This window comes from Berghia stephanieae, chromosome 4 (genome assembly GCF_034508935.2).
Source record: "Berghia stephanieae isolate SIO BIC M18660-M18661 chromosome 4, UCSD_Bste_1.3, whole genome shotgun sequence".
NCBI lineage: Eukaryota > Metazoa > Mollusca > Gastropoda > Nudibranchia > Aeolidiidae > Berghia > Berghia stephanieae.
Window position 1 is genome coordinate 29179350 of NC_088363.1, and position 17500 is coordinate 29196849.

Sequence of the window (17500 nt, forward strand, 5' to 3'; positions counted from 1 at the left end):
TCGGAATGTCTCCCCTTTACTGAACTTATGGAAAAACAAACACCCTAGCACCTTTAATAACACTTATGACTAACCTCTCGAGCTAACCCTAATGGTAAAAAAAGAATCAAAATGGCGACTGAAATCCGCTAAATCAACAACACAACGGAAGTAATAATAATACTTGATGTCAGAAATAGATGACGCAAATTGACAACTTACAGGCAATTAGTTGATTTGATCATGTGTCGTGTACATTTTAGATATCTGTTGATCAAAACTTTCAATGACTTAATTATAAAGGAATCAAGTATCTGTTTATCTATCGTAAAATCTTACTAATTTCAAATCTTCAGTAGATTGTGGCGGTCAACTTTTTTATTAACTCAAATAAGACAATGTTTCCACAATGCTTTATTTTTTAAGAAAGGATTATTATTATTATTATTACTATTATATTTCATATAACAATAATTGTATAATAATAAATTATTAATTATAATATTAATAATAATAAAATAATAATTAATAATAATAATAATAATAATAATAATAATATAGTAATAATAATATAATAATAACATAATAATAATAAAATAAATAATAATAATAATATTAATAATAATATATAATAATAATAATAATAAATAATAATATCATATAATACATCATAATAATAATAATAAATAATAATATAATAATATAATAATAATATAATATAATAATATAAATAATAATAATAAATAAATTAAATATAATAATAATAATAATAATAATAATAAATAATAATAATAATAATAATAATAATAATAATAATAATAATAATAATATAATAATAAATAATAATAATATAATATATAATAATAATAATAATAATTAATATAATATATAATATTATTAATAATAATATATTAACATATCATTGTATTATTATTATTATTATTATTATTATTATTATTATTATTATTATTATTATTATTATTATTATTATTATTATTATTATTATTTTATTTATATATATTATTATTATTATTATTATTTTTTTTATATTATATCATATTACTACTTATTATATATATACTATATTATACTTATCTATATATTACTTACTACTACTTATTATACTACTTAACTATCACTACTACTACTACTACAACTACTACTACTACTACTACTACTAATACTACTAATACTACTACCACTACTACTGCTGCGACGAACCTCTACTACTACTACTACTACTACTACTACTACACTACTACTACTACTACTACTACTACTACTACTACTACTACTACTAAAACTACTGCTGTTATTATTTTGTGGTATCATTATCTTTATGATTTTATCTAATATCATTAGAAATATCATCATCATCATCCTCATAGTCATCATTATTATTAACATTGTTTCATGTTCTTGTATTTATTTCATGGATTCAGTTTAATCAAGGACAATTATGAAACGGAATCACAAATTCGCTTTACTTTTCCTAATCCTGTCTTGGCAATATGATGTCATTGCTCTAGTTCCTTTTACTGTTGACCTTGAAATGAAATCCGACTGGCCAGGCGTTTATACTGAATATTGTGGAGTGACATGTGTGAATGGTACTCGGATATTCTCGCATCGTTTCTGTAGATTTAAACAGTGTACGAAATGTGACTGTGACGATGAGTGTGTATTTAAAGGCACTTGTTGTCCGTCTTTCTATTCTCAAGATCCTAAAGTCATATCCCATATCCACGATCTTATGCTTGTTCATGATGCTTACAACAGAGCAATATGTGCCCCGATACACGATTCTCTCCTCGGACTAACCGTGACTAGATGTCCAGAACTATGGGGAAATGAGAGCGTAAGACAAAAATGTGAAAACCCACTGTTTGATTCTTTGGATTCAGTTACGTATTTTAACGACGCCAAGACGGGTTTAACTTTCAGGAATATTTATTGCGTTATTTGTAATGGTATCGATCCATACCCAACAAACCCCTCTAATACTAACTTTACCGACAACAAAAATGGTTACCTCAGTGAGTTAACAAGTCTCCAACCCATGAAATACATAGTTCATTGTCAATATTATGACAATCTTTTCCTTATCACAGATTACTCTACGTTTTACGAATTTGCAAAGGATCTACATGAATGTGTCGCAACATTTGATAAAAAATATAAAACCATCGATTGTATAGAAGTGATAGAATTATCTGTGTCATCATGTCCATCAAATTCGAGTCGGATAATTGTAGATCTTTGTCACAATCTGCCGGTACTACCAAGTTTGCTGTTCCAAAACGCCAAGAATATTTTTTGTTACTTGTGCAACGGAGGGATCTTAAATGTGGGTTACAATTTTGCATTAGAGTGTCCGCTACAAAATTATAAAAGTAGTCTTGAACTCCTGTTAGGAACTCATCGGCGCGAAGAACAGAATAACGAAATGCTAAAGTTTTTGTGTGAAAGAGAACAAATCACAAACTACAAGGTAAATTTATGTATTTCTTTTTACAATCATAATGTTTCTCTCCCTCCTCCTCCTCCTCTCTCTCTCTCTCTCTCTCTCTCTCTCTCTCTCTCGCTCCGTCTATTCTCTCTCTCTCTCATTTCACCCACCTCCTTTTTCATTTTTGCTGGTCTCTCTCTCTCTCTCTCTCTCTCTCTCTCTGTCTCTGTCTCTCTCTGTCTCTCTCTCTCTTTGACTCTATAACAAGATGAGAACATGTACGGATTTGCCACCTCCGCTCTCTCTCTCTCTCTCTCTCTCTCTCTCTCTCTCTCTCTCTCTACATATAGTTATATATATATTATATATTATATATTATATATATATATATATATATATATATATATATATATATATATAAAATTAGAGAGTTGATCAGTCAGTTTCTCACAAGATTTACATAAAAATAATTGGAAATATCACTTTTTACGTTACTGCGCACCAAAGCACAAACATAAGAATTGCAGCTTATCGAAAAGAAGCTAGCTAGAACAAATGAAAGAGAAAAGAAAACAACACTGTTGCGAAATTCTCCTAGCGTTAGTGAAAAACGACTGTTAATAGATAGGTGACAGTGGATGAAACATTGTTCTATTAATATGATTCATTACCAGTCGTACACTAGAAAACCTACTGTGGTAAAAACATGCGCACTTTTTTGTTTGGTATGGACAGTGTTTGAATAGCTTCCATCTAACGAAACGATGAATCGGAATATAACTTTTAGGTGGACCGAAGCATGAGTCGGCTACAAAACATCCATGAAAACTTCCAAATGGACTCTTGCTTTTTCAGGGCAATGTACCGTCTAATCGTGATGCAGTTTAAACAGCCCCGGCACATGATTGCGGGTTTGAAATCATACCACATTCTTTCTACAATTTTGGCCTCTCCAGACTTTTATTGAAGAAAAACCTCAGAGAAATCCTTTTGAAGAAGAAATTAAAGTTTTAAGAGCTTCAGGAGACTAGTTTAAAGCCTAATCTATCTCCTTTTACTTTGAAGGACTTTTAATGGTGAAAGAGAGACGGGCAAAGCGTAGTAGTGACTAGGTAGAACAATAAAATTAAGTGTACAAAATTTCATACCAATCGGAAATTTACTTCATAATCAGGGCAGCAGCTACTATGGCGCCACACTACCATGTTATGATGATAGAAAGAAAAATGCCCTTAAATAATCTTGGAACGTGCATTTTACTTTGCGACACCATCAATCTGGAATTCTCTCTCGATCTTTACCAGAAGTGCTCATACTATTGAGTGCTTCAAGTCTAGACAAAAGACAGAATATTTTAGATTACCTTTCCTTTAATATTTCAAAGTTATCATTTAATTTTATTAGAATCATCATATCACCTATATCTTGTAAAGCGCCATTGAACACGTTTGATGGATTTTGGCGCTATATACATTTTATTTATATATTTATTTATAATCCATAATTTCAAACTTCTTTTCTTTTTTACAAATTCCAGGTTGGTGATTGCCTGTCTGTCTCGTGTCCGAATGGAAAAGTGACAAATAATGAATACATGTCCTGTGAGACAGCAATCGACCAAATTCGAGGGCTGCCTTATCAGTTCAAATTAATCCTGCGACCTGAATATAAAATCCCAAATCAACTACTCCAATCATTTTCAGACTCTGTTAATGATATTGTGTTACGTTCAATTCCAACTATGGCTCATGCTTATTCGATTCGTGTATCAACTTGTGTTTTTAATCGTAAGCAAGAACAAGAAATTGAACTAGACGGGTTTATCCGAGCTTCTCTCAATTTATCGAGAGATGAGATCGAGACTAGAATTCTTGATCTATTTACACTCAGTCATTGGTATGTACCTGTAGCGGATGAAAGTGATAATATATTATTTAATATAACATTACGCTCGATGTGTCTTGGACAACAATTGTGTGATTTTTATCGTCTAAAATCAAAACCAAAAAAATGTAGCGATATGAAGAAATTGGTGCTTAAAAGTAAAGCTTCTGTAAAGACGACTAGCAATATCCTGAACGTAGAATCTTCTTTGACATGTCCGTATGTCACCATTGATGTTGCAAAATTTCCAGGTGTAGTTAACGGAGTATTGCGAATAGTCCTTCAGCTAAATAATAGTCAGGTGGTCATATCTTGGAATTCAAAAACAATGGGCTTTAGTGATGGGAAAATCCTTATATGTTCAGAATTCTATAAAGTTTTGGACCTGGAAGTTTTTGTTGGAGATTTGTCATTGGATGAGATACTTTATGAAATAATCTATCATCTAGATATCGCGTGTACTTTTGTATCAGTTGCGTTGCTTTTGGCGTCCATTGTGACCTATTTACTGTTCCCATCTTTACGTTCTGTACCTGGATTGAACACACTGTGTTTGTGTTTCTGTCTTCTTACAGCACAGGTGTCACTGCTCGTCACATTTGTCTTTGGTATGCATGGTTTCATGAAAGAGACACATTGTGTTATACATGGAGTAATTCTACACTACAGCTGGGTTGCAACTTTTACTTGGATGAACACGTGTTGCATTCACATGTACCGGGTGTTTACAGGGAAAATCACAGGATCCAATATTAAACACTTCCGTTGGAATTGTTTTTATTCTTTTGGAGTTCCCCTTATACTGGTAACCAGCATGGTTGTTATAACTATGGTGTGGACAAAAGGCAAGTCCATGGCTTACGACAGACACACGTGTTTTCTGGATACACAAACTTCGATTTTGATTCTGATAATGGGTTTGTTGTTTCCTCTTTCGTTGTCTGTGATATTGAACGTTGTTCTGTTTTTCATGACTGTGAAAGAAATTGTTGCCATTAAACGTTTGATGAAAGACTACAAAAATAAAGAAAGCGTTGTAACGTATGTGAAGCTATCAACGACAACCGGCCTCTCTTGCCTCGTCACAGCTGCTGCCATTCAGTTCGACAGTCCGATAATCTCCCTTATTGCCAGTCCTTTGGCAAGTTTGCAAGGAGTGTTCATCTTTTTATCGTTCACCGCTAATATTCATGTTCTAAAACTTTACGCTCATTTGATTTCACGTCTAAAGACAAATATAATGTTAAAGATGAGAATAAAATCCAACATATAATAAATATCGCTGTAAAAATCGTTGGATGTAATTTTAAAGAGCTTCTGCACTCCATCAGAAACGTATCCCCAGAATAGCAAATTCTATACTTACCCAACGATCCCACCCCTTTACATCATTATTTAAGTTATTACCATCCGATAGACGTTTCGAAGGCATTAAAACTAGAACTAACAGATATACAAAAACTCTTTTATACCCACAGCAGTGCGAGTACGAAATGAAAAGAAATAATGTATATAATATCTAATCTGTTATTAGACATTGCCTGATTATGCTATATTGATTTTTTAAGAAAATGAAGTTTGAATCGTCAATGTACTTGTGTCTCTCTCTCTCTCTCTCTCTCTCTCTCTCTCTCTCTCTCTCTCACACACACACACACACACAATCACTCTCTTTCTATCTATCTATCTATCTATCTATCTATCTATCTATCTATCTATCTATCTATCTATCTATCTATCTATCTGTCTATCTATCTATATCTATCTATATATCTATCAACAAACCAAACTCGTGTAACACACAGTCCTGACGATGGCTGAAAAGGCCTGAAACATCGATGTAGACTGACCCCAACATCGTGGTAAATATTACAATAATATCTATCTATCTATCTATCTATCTATCTATCTATCTATCTATCTATCTATCTATCTATCTATTATTAATTTTTGACAGTGCCTTCCAGAAAGTTGAAATGATTAGGTCCACACGATAGAAAATATGAATGATTTGACAAAATGACGCGGATAGATAATGATTCCCAAAGTCAAATGACCGATTATAATGCCCTAGTAAACGTTGAAACATTTTCTGTGTTGTCTCACGAGTGAGAGGACGCAGACACAATGTTCATACGCTCTCAGATAAGAGTACGTCAGATACTACAGTTCATCTATCTGTGTAATAAAATTATTTAATGCATTAAGACAATGTCAGAAAATATAAAGATTAGTATAAAATTTAAAGAATGTTAATTAAAATGATAGATAAGATCAATTTAGATAAAAAAATGTATATTTTAAAAATATGAAGAAATAATAATAGTCTTAAATGTTACATTACCGTACTTTTATAATTCAAGGCCTACAAAATATTTTTTTTTACAAAAAAGAAAGAAGATAAATATTTATGTGTCTAGTGAGATCAATTACTGTTATTTTATTAATGGGGAAATTTGCGGAAAAATAAAGGCTATTACGAACATGCTCTCATCTATTTTAATTATTTTAATACTGATCGAGACGAGTCTCGAGTCATCAGCATTGATCGGTCCGAGAGGGAGGCCATATTTTGAACTTTTGTTTTTTGGCGATTCTCAAGGCTCCTCCTCCTCCTCCTCCTCCTCCTCCTCCTCATCCTCATCATCATCATCATCCTCATCATCATCATCATAATCGTTTTAACACTTAGAAACACGCGAACCGACGTGTTTATATTTGCAGGTCTGATAACCCAAATGGGTTATAGTCTTGTTGAGTTTCTGTAGAACACCCTTAAGTCTTGATGGTAAAGTAGCTTAGCTGTAAAATCTCTATATGGTGACAAAAATGGAGGTTATTCCTTCGTTAGTTTTTGTGGAAAATTTGCCACAAGATTGTTTATATACTTTCGAAGAGGTGACAACTAAAATCACACCATAGAGAAGGTTTAATTGTCCTATGTGTGTACGTACGTTTGAACGAGTGTCCATTGAATTCATAGAAAGGAGAATGTTTAACTGTGCTATGTGAGTACGTGCGAATGAGTGTCTATTAAGTAGAACACAGAGAAGGTCAAACTGTGTGAGAAAATAATTAATAGACACTAATAATAACCACGCCTTTCGGACACTAGTGGTAATGAAAACACTGGCAGTGATTGGTAAACAGAGCGAACTACACATGTTTTACTATCCATGGCATGTGCTTAAATGAAATACAAACTGTTCTACTATTTGGTCAATAGACCCAACACAGAAAAATATGTGTAAAGTGATATGTTTATAATACAATTAAGAAAATCGTGTGATAACTAGTCACCCATTTGGCGGTATAAAAACAATAAATAATTATCAGTGAGAGGTCGATATCATTCACGTTAATGTCCAACTATGTTTGTCCGACCACGTGTGAAGGTATGTTACAAATTCCATGTTTTGATTGGTCAAAAAGCTATTGGTTAATTGCTGTCCGGTTACGTTGTACTATTCGGTGACCTATAAATAGAGACGAAACGCTTCGTGTGCCCGTAATACCACATCTCTAAGATCCGTGTGACGTCAACTTCATTCTACATATAACGTTATTAGTTTGATTGTAGTTGAAATCATACTTTTATTCCATTTTCATACAATCAAGTGACAGTCTTGTTTGATTGTAGTTGAAATCATACTTTTATTCCATTTTCATACAATCAAGTGACAGTCTTGTTTGATTGTAGTTGAAATCATACTTTTATTCCATTTTCATATAATCAAGTGACAGTCTTGTTTGATTGTAGTTGAAATCATACTTTTATTCCATTTTCATACAATCAAGTGACAGTCTTGTTGTCATGGGAATACTCTCAAACCAACGCAAGATATTCTCCATTACAACAACTAACAATGTGAAATTGAATGTAAACTTCAATTTAATATACGAAAACAGATAAAATGGACGTTTCGGGTTTCCCCTCTATCAACAAAACAGGATGAATGAAACACTACAGTGACTACCACATTATCTCATTCGTCTGTAGTGTTTCATTCATCCTGTTTTGTTGATAAAGGGGCAACCCGAAACGTCCATTTTATCTGTTTTCATATATCAAATTGAAGCTTAAATTCGATTTCACGTTGTTATTTATTTCTTCGAACTTCGAGCAGCAACATTTACGTCATCGATTACAACAATGAAAACAAGCCTATAAATGCGGCCGATAATCAGGCCTGAATTATGTTCAACGTCGAGGCGAACAAATATTCATTCAAATAAAACAATATGGAAGAAAATAAAATAAATTTATGTTAAAAACAAATTACACAAAATAAATGAAACACACACACACACACACACACACACACACACACACACACACACACACAGAGTCTGAGCCGATATTCAAAACGGGTCTTCTTTGTTACTAATAATTGTCACTGCTAGTCCACTATGAATGGTACCTGCTCGATAACAATGTATAAACTTATCATTGTGACATTTTTGTCTTCAGTTTTACTTGAATACTTGACTACTTGAGCATTTATATAGCGCAATATCCACTAAATGTGCTCAAAGCGCTTTACAAGGGATCCCTGGCAATTCTCTAGCCCTGCGATAAAAGCTAGCCTCTTATGCTGTACATTGCCTTTTTAATTTTGTTCCCAATATAAACAGATCCAACTTTCTATCTAACTGCTTGCTGTACAGATAGTAGAAATGTCCAAAAACCGGCGGACTATACCATTGAAACGCTTCCAGAATTGTTCCGTAGACTGTCGATCATGACGCTTTGTCTTACTTTCATATCTACATTACCAATCAGAACCGTGATTTTGAATAATAACAACAGTTGCCGCTTTTTCCATAAGATTGAAAAAAAAATCAACCGTAACCAGGGTAGATGGTCTACGGAACGCATTTCAGACGTCCTCACATGTATATTTAACATGCATGCACCTCAAAATTATCAGGAGTGATCTCAATATATATATATATATATATATATATATATATATATATATATAATATATATATATATATATATATATCGTCGGCTCACAACCAGAACTGCTTAAGTCCGAATTGGCTATTTTTGAAGTTCAATGAAAGAAATATTGCTCTATATTTAGTTCATCCGGTCTCAAAATATCTAAACTCTATCTGTAATAGTTTTAGCGGTATGAAATTTTCCATTTATGCGTAAGTCACTTTTACAATAAAGTATGAATGCCAGAATTGTCTAACGGGACTTAAGATGTTTTGGCTGAAATGAATGGTGAAGTCGTTGGACTTAATGCAACTTATGCAGTTCTAGCAGTCGCGAAATTAAGCTAGCATCCTTTGTTTTCAAGATGGCGGATGACAAACACGACATGAATTTACACGAGGAAAACAACGGTACAATTACAGGTAAATCTTTTTGTTTTCTTTAAAAAATGTATATAGATAAACTTGGAACCATTTTCTACCCACTTTGGTCGGTTGGTTTGACAGTTTATCCATTATTTGCGGTTTGTTACACAATGTCAACGTGTTTACTGACACTGCTGGAATTAAGCGTTTTTGGCTCCTAATGGATCTTGTTTTCATTACAGCATGGGTCAGATAAAACGCGTGCGCACTTCTATAGAATGATTAACTCGTGTCATTTGATATCAGTGCAGGCTGTGCAATTGCTTTTATGCTATTCCTTTTTTCCAAAGTGCTTTATGAAGCAGGTTTGCTCAAGTACAATTTATTTATTATGCATCTCGCCAAGAACACAATATCACTGACGTTAAGTGAAAGAAACTTTTCTCCATTTTCTCTTTAAACTTGACTGCTTCACTCGAGTTTAAACGAATCCACACTGTATCTAATCTCGTTAGTTTACGGCTCCGAATTTTCAGTTTTTATCAATATATAAGTAACTATGATGTTCGAGTCGCATCACGGTTACTCATCTATTGGTGAAAACTGTACCGCACCCCATTATGTTTAATGCAAAATCTCGCCCGTCAGTGAAGGGGTTAATATTCACTTCATTTGGCTTCTCTCTCTCTTACTTGCTTTTATTCGTGTTTTATCTTCATCATTTCCTCCTCTTTTTTGCTCTTAAAGGCCACCAGCATTAAAAAAAAATATTCCATAAATTTCTGATAAGCTTTGTATCAAAATATTACTGTTTTCTTCTTTTTCAGGGCCAGATTCTGAACACGAGAGTGATACCGCTAGCTTCAATTCTGATTATCCGCTATCTCATCTTGTTTCTCTTCAACATCTTCAACAACAAGTCTGTTTAGCCAGAAATAATACTCGAAAGATTACAACAAAAGCTGTCAATGTAAACCACGCCTTGCCAACACTTCCCACATCAGCATGTGAAACACAAGTTCAGTGCAGTCATCGTGCGAGTGCCAGAGCAGCGAGAGAAAAAATCAATCAAAACCTTTCGGAAGATGAGCTGGACAATAGTGACCGAGATCCAGATTATACAAACAAAAGGCAACGGGACTCTGATTCTGACGTGGATGCTAATAGCAACAGCGAGGTAGTGATCACAACCTACAACCAGTGCAGTTAAGAAATGAGGATGATCTGGCGACGCCAAGTACATCGAACCATGCCCTTGTAGATATTGACGACACTACCTGCAATGCAGAAGCAAAAATTCAACAAGGAAACGCAAATTAAACGCAGAAAAATGGAAAAAGAATGTCAGAAAGCTAAAACGATCGAGGGGTGAAGAATATATTGACACAACTGGCAAAGCAAGGAAAGCTAGATCACCTAAATCTGTATCTTGTGCCCAACGGAATTGTAGATTCAAGTGTCACATTAATTACACAGAGGAAGAGAGACAAGGTACCTGTCATGCATTTTGGTCTTTAGGTGATTTTCAAAGACAAAAGGACTACCTTCTGAAAATGATTACACGAAACCCCATTCAACGCCACCGTGCTCGATCTGACAATCCTCGAAATAGAACGTTTACTGTAGTTTACTTTCTGCAAAAAGACGAGTCCAGGAGATTTCGAGTGTGCAAGCATTTTTTTGAAAATACCCTTGACATTAGTAGCGGTCCGTTGAAAACAGCTATATCATCTCAGTCAAACATGGGTACTTTTGCTGGAGAGGACAAATGTGGCCGTCATGAGCCCCACAATAAAACCCCAGATGATGAGATAAATTTTGTGAAGGAACACATTGAACAATTCCCCAAAACAGAAGGACATTACGTCAGAAGTACGTCCAAGAGACAATACCTGGACCAAAAGCTGTCAATAAGTAAAATGTATGACTTGTATGTCAACCACTGTAAAGAGGTCGGAAGAGTACCAATATCGGACGTGACATACAGACGCATTTTCTGCAACCAATACAATTTGTCATTTTTCAAGCCAAAAAAAGACCAATGTGCTCATTGTGCAAGATGGAAAACTTTTTCTCCACAAGAAAAGGAAAAGAATAATGAGCAGTATAAAGCCCATTTGAAAAGACACGAAGAAGCCCAAAGAGCTAAAGAACATGACAAAAAACAAGCTTCACAGGATCTAACTTTTCTGTCTGCGTCATTTGATTTAGAAAGTGTTCTACAACTCCCAACAAATGACGTGTCACTGACATATTACAGTCGAAAACTTTGTGTCTACAATCTGTGTGTCTATAATCAGGCATTGCCACATGATGCATTCTGTTTTGCATGGAATGAAACAGAAGGAAAGCGTGGTGGGAACGAAATCGCGTCGTGCCTCCATTCTTGGTTGGAAAAACTTCCCTCGCATATTGAAAATGTCAGTCTGTACTCTGATACATGTTCAGGGCAGAACAGAAATAAAATGGTAGCTGTGATGTTATTACATGCCGCTCAACACATGCACATCAAAACTATAACTCATAATTTTCTTGAAAGTGGAAATTCTTATTTAGAATGCGACAGCATGCATTCCGCAATAGAAAATGAAAAAAAAAATCACCCCCATCAACAGTATGCTTGACTGGGTCTCCGTTTTTACCAGAGCTAGAAGGAGAAGGCCATATAATGTCAAAGTAATGCAACACGAGGATTTCCTTGACTTTAGCTCAAGAGCTCAAGCTACACTAAAAATGTGAACAAATCCGTCAGTGGCGAAAAGGTGAATTGGCTTCTTATCAAAGTCATGAAATACTACAAATCAAGGCCAGGTGAAATTCAGTAGAAGTACAACCAATCTGATGAGTTCAAAACTTTGGAAGTGTTTGGACGGAATTCAACACGCAACAGCCTGTCAACCCAGCCTATCCCTCAGTTGTATTCTTCGCAATTGTCCATCAGCGAAGCAAAGAAAATGGACTTCTTGTCATTGTGCCAAAAGCGTGTCATTCCACAAGACCTGCATAATTGGTACAGTGAACTCCCCTCAGTCACTATGACCGACCGACTTCCAGAACCAGATGTGGATGAGAGTAGTGAAGAAGAGGGAGATTTTTAGAGACATTATGTTTGATCGATTGCAATGCTTTTATTTTCATTTATCACATCAGTGTAATCTTAAAAGTTCATCGTTGAAAATGTACTTCTTTTTGTTCTTTGCATGGAGTGATATTGGGTCAAAATTATGCCTATATCTGATTTTTAAAATAATTTTCATTGTTTTCTCTATATTGAAGTTAAAGTTCTTTGATATCAATGTGATTGAATTATTGATCTATTGTATGTTTTTCTGATAAATAAATAAACAATAGTTGTTAAAATCCGTTAAGTCCTTTGTTTGTGTCATTGTTTACTGCCAGAAATGGCAATGTCCATTTAAGTCCAATTCGCTATGTTGCCTCATTCTGCCAGAAAATCTTAAGTCCCGATGGTCAGAGAAAAATGGCCATTAATCACCGAATATAACCCAAGGATACCTAAATTTGCTCATAAACAATCAATGATATAATGTCCTAAATGTGGAAGTAAAGTAAATTGATTTTGGTCTCTTAAAAACTGCTCACAGGAATGTTCAAGTTCGTTAAAATCTTTAAAGCTCATTTTCTCAAAACTACCTTTTTGGACTTAAGCAGTTCTGGATGTGAGGCGACGATATATATATATATATATATATATAATATTATATATATATATATATATATATATATATATATATATATTAATAGCATTTTAAATAATTTTGAACAACAAGATCAATATCATCTATGTATAATTTACTATTACAACTCAGTCTTGATTTTATCCACTCCAACTTCTCCGACACATTCACTGGTGTCAAGGTCAAATATAGTAGGCTCTTCCACTACAGGCTTGATATCCGTCAGCTGGAAAGTTTCTGACGTGCCGTCTGGGTACTCGGTCACTGTCTTTTCAATGAAGCAGGTCACCTCGTCTACGTAGAGATTGTGCACCGTCTTCTTACTGGGATCGGCCTGAGGAGTATTGAAAAATACATAGAAGTTATTTTTTTAACCCCCTCCTTACCACCCATAGGAAAATCGTCACATTTGTTACGATGCAGCCAACATTTTTCTCATTCTAATTTCTAATTTGTACATCATAATATTTGAACAAAACTGTTTGTTATAGTTGTAGGGAGCGAAAAGACGAATGGAGCTTTGGACAAAGCGAGCGGAGTCTTCCTCTCTCTCACAAATCATGAACCGATAACAACAACAAGCTAAGACCTCTGATCAAACTTTTCTCTTTTATTGCCATTCAAGTTTCGATAAATTACTATCGTTTGTGTTTAATCATTTTGTTCTTAAGTTATTTCGAGATCCTATACTGGTGACCCCGACGCGGAACATGGCGGAACAAAGAAACGAACTTTCTGACCTTTTGCAACAACTCCTTGTCCTCCAATCCTCCCAACAAAGTCAAAGCACGGTTGGGGCAGTCTCACTAAAACTGCCAGAATTCTGGACAAAGTCACCAGACTTTTGGTTCGCAAGAATTGAAGCACAATTTAACACTCGCGGTATCACAGAAGACCAAACAAAATACGACTATGTTGTTAGCACTCTAGATGTAAACACTGCAGAAGAAATGGAGGCAGTACTCACAAACCCTCCACATGAAAATAAATATGAGACGCTTAAAAAATCACTAATCAAGACATTCGGCAAGTCTCAAGCCCAAAAGGATTTCGAACTGCTTAATCTTAACGGAATGGGTGACAAACGACCAACAGCGCTGCTGAGGAAAATCAACTCATTGAATAATGACCCCCAAACATTGAAACGGGCACTTTTCCTGTCAAACCTCCCTCCTGACATCCAATGCATTTAGCTAGTCAGAATATCGTCGACGTAGAACTTCTAGCTGAGGCTGCTGACAGGATTTGGGAGACGAAAGCAACTGCAAGACTTGCTGATGGCACTATGGATCTACGAAACACAAACAATGTCGTAGCTTCGTCGACAAGACACGAATCCAGTGGCGGTTTCACACCTATTGAAACAATGGACAAACCCACATCGACGCCGCGGGTTTCAAACCCAATCGGGCACAACAGTCACGTGGCAACAGATCATTTGGTCAACAGAGACGGTTTGTGTGTTTTTATCACACGGTTTGGATTCAAAGCTCAACGGTGTCAGCCAGGATGTAGTTTTACTCCTTTGGGAAACGACAAGGCCAGCAGCTAGAAGTGGCGACTGCTGGCACACCAGACACAGCCACGAACACCTTTTCAATCACGGACAGACGATCAGGAATATATTTCCTAATAGATACCGGAGCGGACGTTTCAGTTTTTCCAGCATCTGTCCACCAGAGAAAATGCAACTCCCCCTCCTCACCGCTATTAGCAGCTAACGGTACCTCTATCCGTACATAGGGAAAACAAACCTTCACGATCCACTTTGGACAAAAAAAACTTATTACACACGAGTTCGTTCTGGCAGACGTCACGAGACCTATACTTGGAGCAGATTTTTTTATTCAACATGAACTCCTCATTGACTTAAAAGGTAGACGCCTTATGTCACTCGGCAGTGTTTTAGCCTCGCTTCAGCCAACTAGAACCTCCCACTCGGTTTCGGGACTCTCCTTTGCAGAGAAAACCTCATATTCATGCATGTTGTCAGAATTTCAACAATTGCTTACTCCGAGATTCAGTTCACCTATCAACAAGCATGGTGTGGAGCTGCATATAGTTACAGACGGACCGCCAGTTCACGCCAGAGTTCGTCGTCTTACCGAGGATAAACTGACAGCAGCTCGACAAGAATTTCTGGCTATGAAAGAAATGGGGATCATTCGACGCTCTAACTCTCCATGGTCTTCACCTCTTCATGTTGTTCCGAAAGCTGACTATCGCCACCTCAACACACAAACAAAAGATGACAGATACCCTTTACCGCACATTCAGGACTTCAATAGACGACAAGCGGGGTGCAAAGTTTTCTCTAAAGTCGACCTTGTTAGGAGTTATCACCAAATACTCGTCGCAACTACATCCATTCAAAAAACCGCAATAACTACCACATTTGGCCTCTGGGAGTTTGTACGTATGCTATTCGGCCTTAAGAATGCTACCCAGACATTCCAGAGGCTTATGGATGGAATCCTGAGAAACTCTCCTTTTGCATTCGGCTACATCGATGATATTCTAATAGCCAGCTACTCCCACGAAGAACACCGTGACCACCTTCACCATCTGTTTCGGCTTCTTTCTGACAACGGGTTGGTTATCAACAAAAGCAAGTGTGTATTTGGGGCTAGTGAACTTGACTTTCTTGGCCACCGTATCACATCGCAAGGTATTCTTCCACACCCTGACCGAGTTTCCGCATTAGTCAACAGTAAACCACCAACTGACAGCACTGGTCTCCAACGATTTCTCGACATGATCAATTACTATCATCGGTTCATGCCACACATCGCTGACACACTTGCTCCACTGCATGCTCAGGCAAGCGGCAAAGGCCAACGCATCGAATGGTCCACAAACTGTCAAAAGGCTTTTGAAAAAGCCAAAAACTCTCTCAAAAACATCGTCCTCCTCCATCATCCTCGTCAAAATGTGCCGACGAGCCTCACTGTCGATGCTTCAAACGTAGCTATTGGTGCCCAAATAGAGCAACTACAGGATGGTAAATCGTGGATTCCCCTTGCTTTCTACTCACGAAAATTGTCTGAAACAGAGAAGAAATACAGTGCTTTTGATCGAGAACTCCTCACCGTCTATTCCGCAATCAAACACTTCAGACATTTTCTGGAAGGCCAGTCGTTCACAATTTACACTGACCACCAACCATTAGTTACAGCGATCAGAAGTTAAACGGATAGATCGCCGCGGCAGACGAGACACCTCTCCTACATAGCCGAATTTATACAGATATACAGCATCTCCGAGGAAAGTTCAATGTCGTCGCTGATGCCCTCTCCCGTTTAACAATTAATGCATCATCCAAGGGAGATCACAATCTATCCCCGGGAGATTTCGCACGTTTGTCCAACGTGATTCAGGAGAGATGGAGAGTTACATGTCGAAAACAACAGGCTTAAATCTCCAATATGTCGACTTCGACACCCATGTCATCCTCTGTGACACGTCAACTGGAAGACTAAGGCCCATTCTACCCAAATCGTGGACACATCTGATTATCGACCAATTGCACGGCCTATCACACTCTGGCCCAAGACCCACACAAAAACTCATTTGTCAGCGTTTTGTTTGGCAGAGTATGAAACGAGATATTCGTCGCTGGTGTAAAGAGTGCCATGCCTCTCCAAACATCAAAGATCAGTCGACATACCAAATCACCGTTATCAATTTGCTTACCACAAACAGACACACGATTTTCTAGCCTACACGTTGACCTTGTTGGCCCTTTACCAACAAGTCAAGGCATGTCATACATTTTCACCATAATAGACCGTTTTACTCGTTGGCCCGAAGCAATTCCACTACCAGATGCACATGCTACGACATGCGCACAAGCTGTTCTACAACATTGGATATCGCGGTTTGGTGTGCCAACAGACATTACCTCTGACCGAGGTAGACAATTCACCTCGACGCTTTGGTCAGAATTTGGGAAGTTGCTTTGCATCAAGGCCAACAACACGACGGCATACCACTCACAAACAAACGGGATGGTCGAGCGCTTTCACAGACAACTCAAAAGTGCATTGAAGGCGAGAACAACTTCTCCAAATTGGTACTCGGAACTCCCGTTGGTTCTTTTGGGAATTCGTTTTTCTTGGAGACTTGAGGCCGATTGCTCACCTGCCGAAATGGTTTACGGTTCAACACTATGTCTTCC

General features: G+C 36.5%; 2 protein-coding genes across 2 annotated transcripts in view; one reads left to right on the forward strand and one right to left on the reverse strand.

Annotated features, from left to right (window-relative positions):
* Positions 1-6799, forward strand: part of LOC144971979 (uncharacterized) — a 26226-nt gene extending 19427 nt beyond the window's left edge. The window contains exons 2-3 of the mRNA XM_078913060.1: positions 1422-2470; positions 3966-6799. Coding sequence (XP_078769186.1) covers positions 1439-2470; positions 3966-5585 — 2652 coding nt within the window. The 5' untranslated portion in view covers positions 1422-1438 and the 3' untranslated portion in view covers positions 5586-6799. The remainder of the gene's footprint in view (positions 1-1421; positions 2471-3965) is intronic.
* Positions 6800-13406: 6607 nt separating this feature from the next.
* LOC144971980 (uncharacterized) overlaps positions 13407-17500 on the reverse strand; it is a 10392-nt gene continuing 6298 nt past the window's right edge. Inside the window, exon 5 of the mRNA XM_078913061.1 lies at positions 13407-13657. Coding sequence (XP_078769187.1) covers positions 13445-13657 — 213 coding nt within the window. The 3' untranslated portion in view covers positions 13407-13444. The remainder of the gene's footprint in view (positions 13658-17500) is intronic.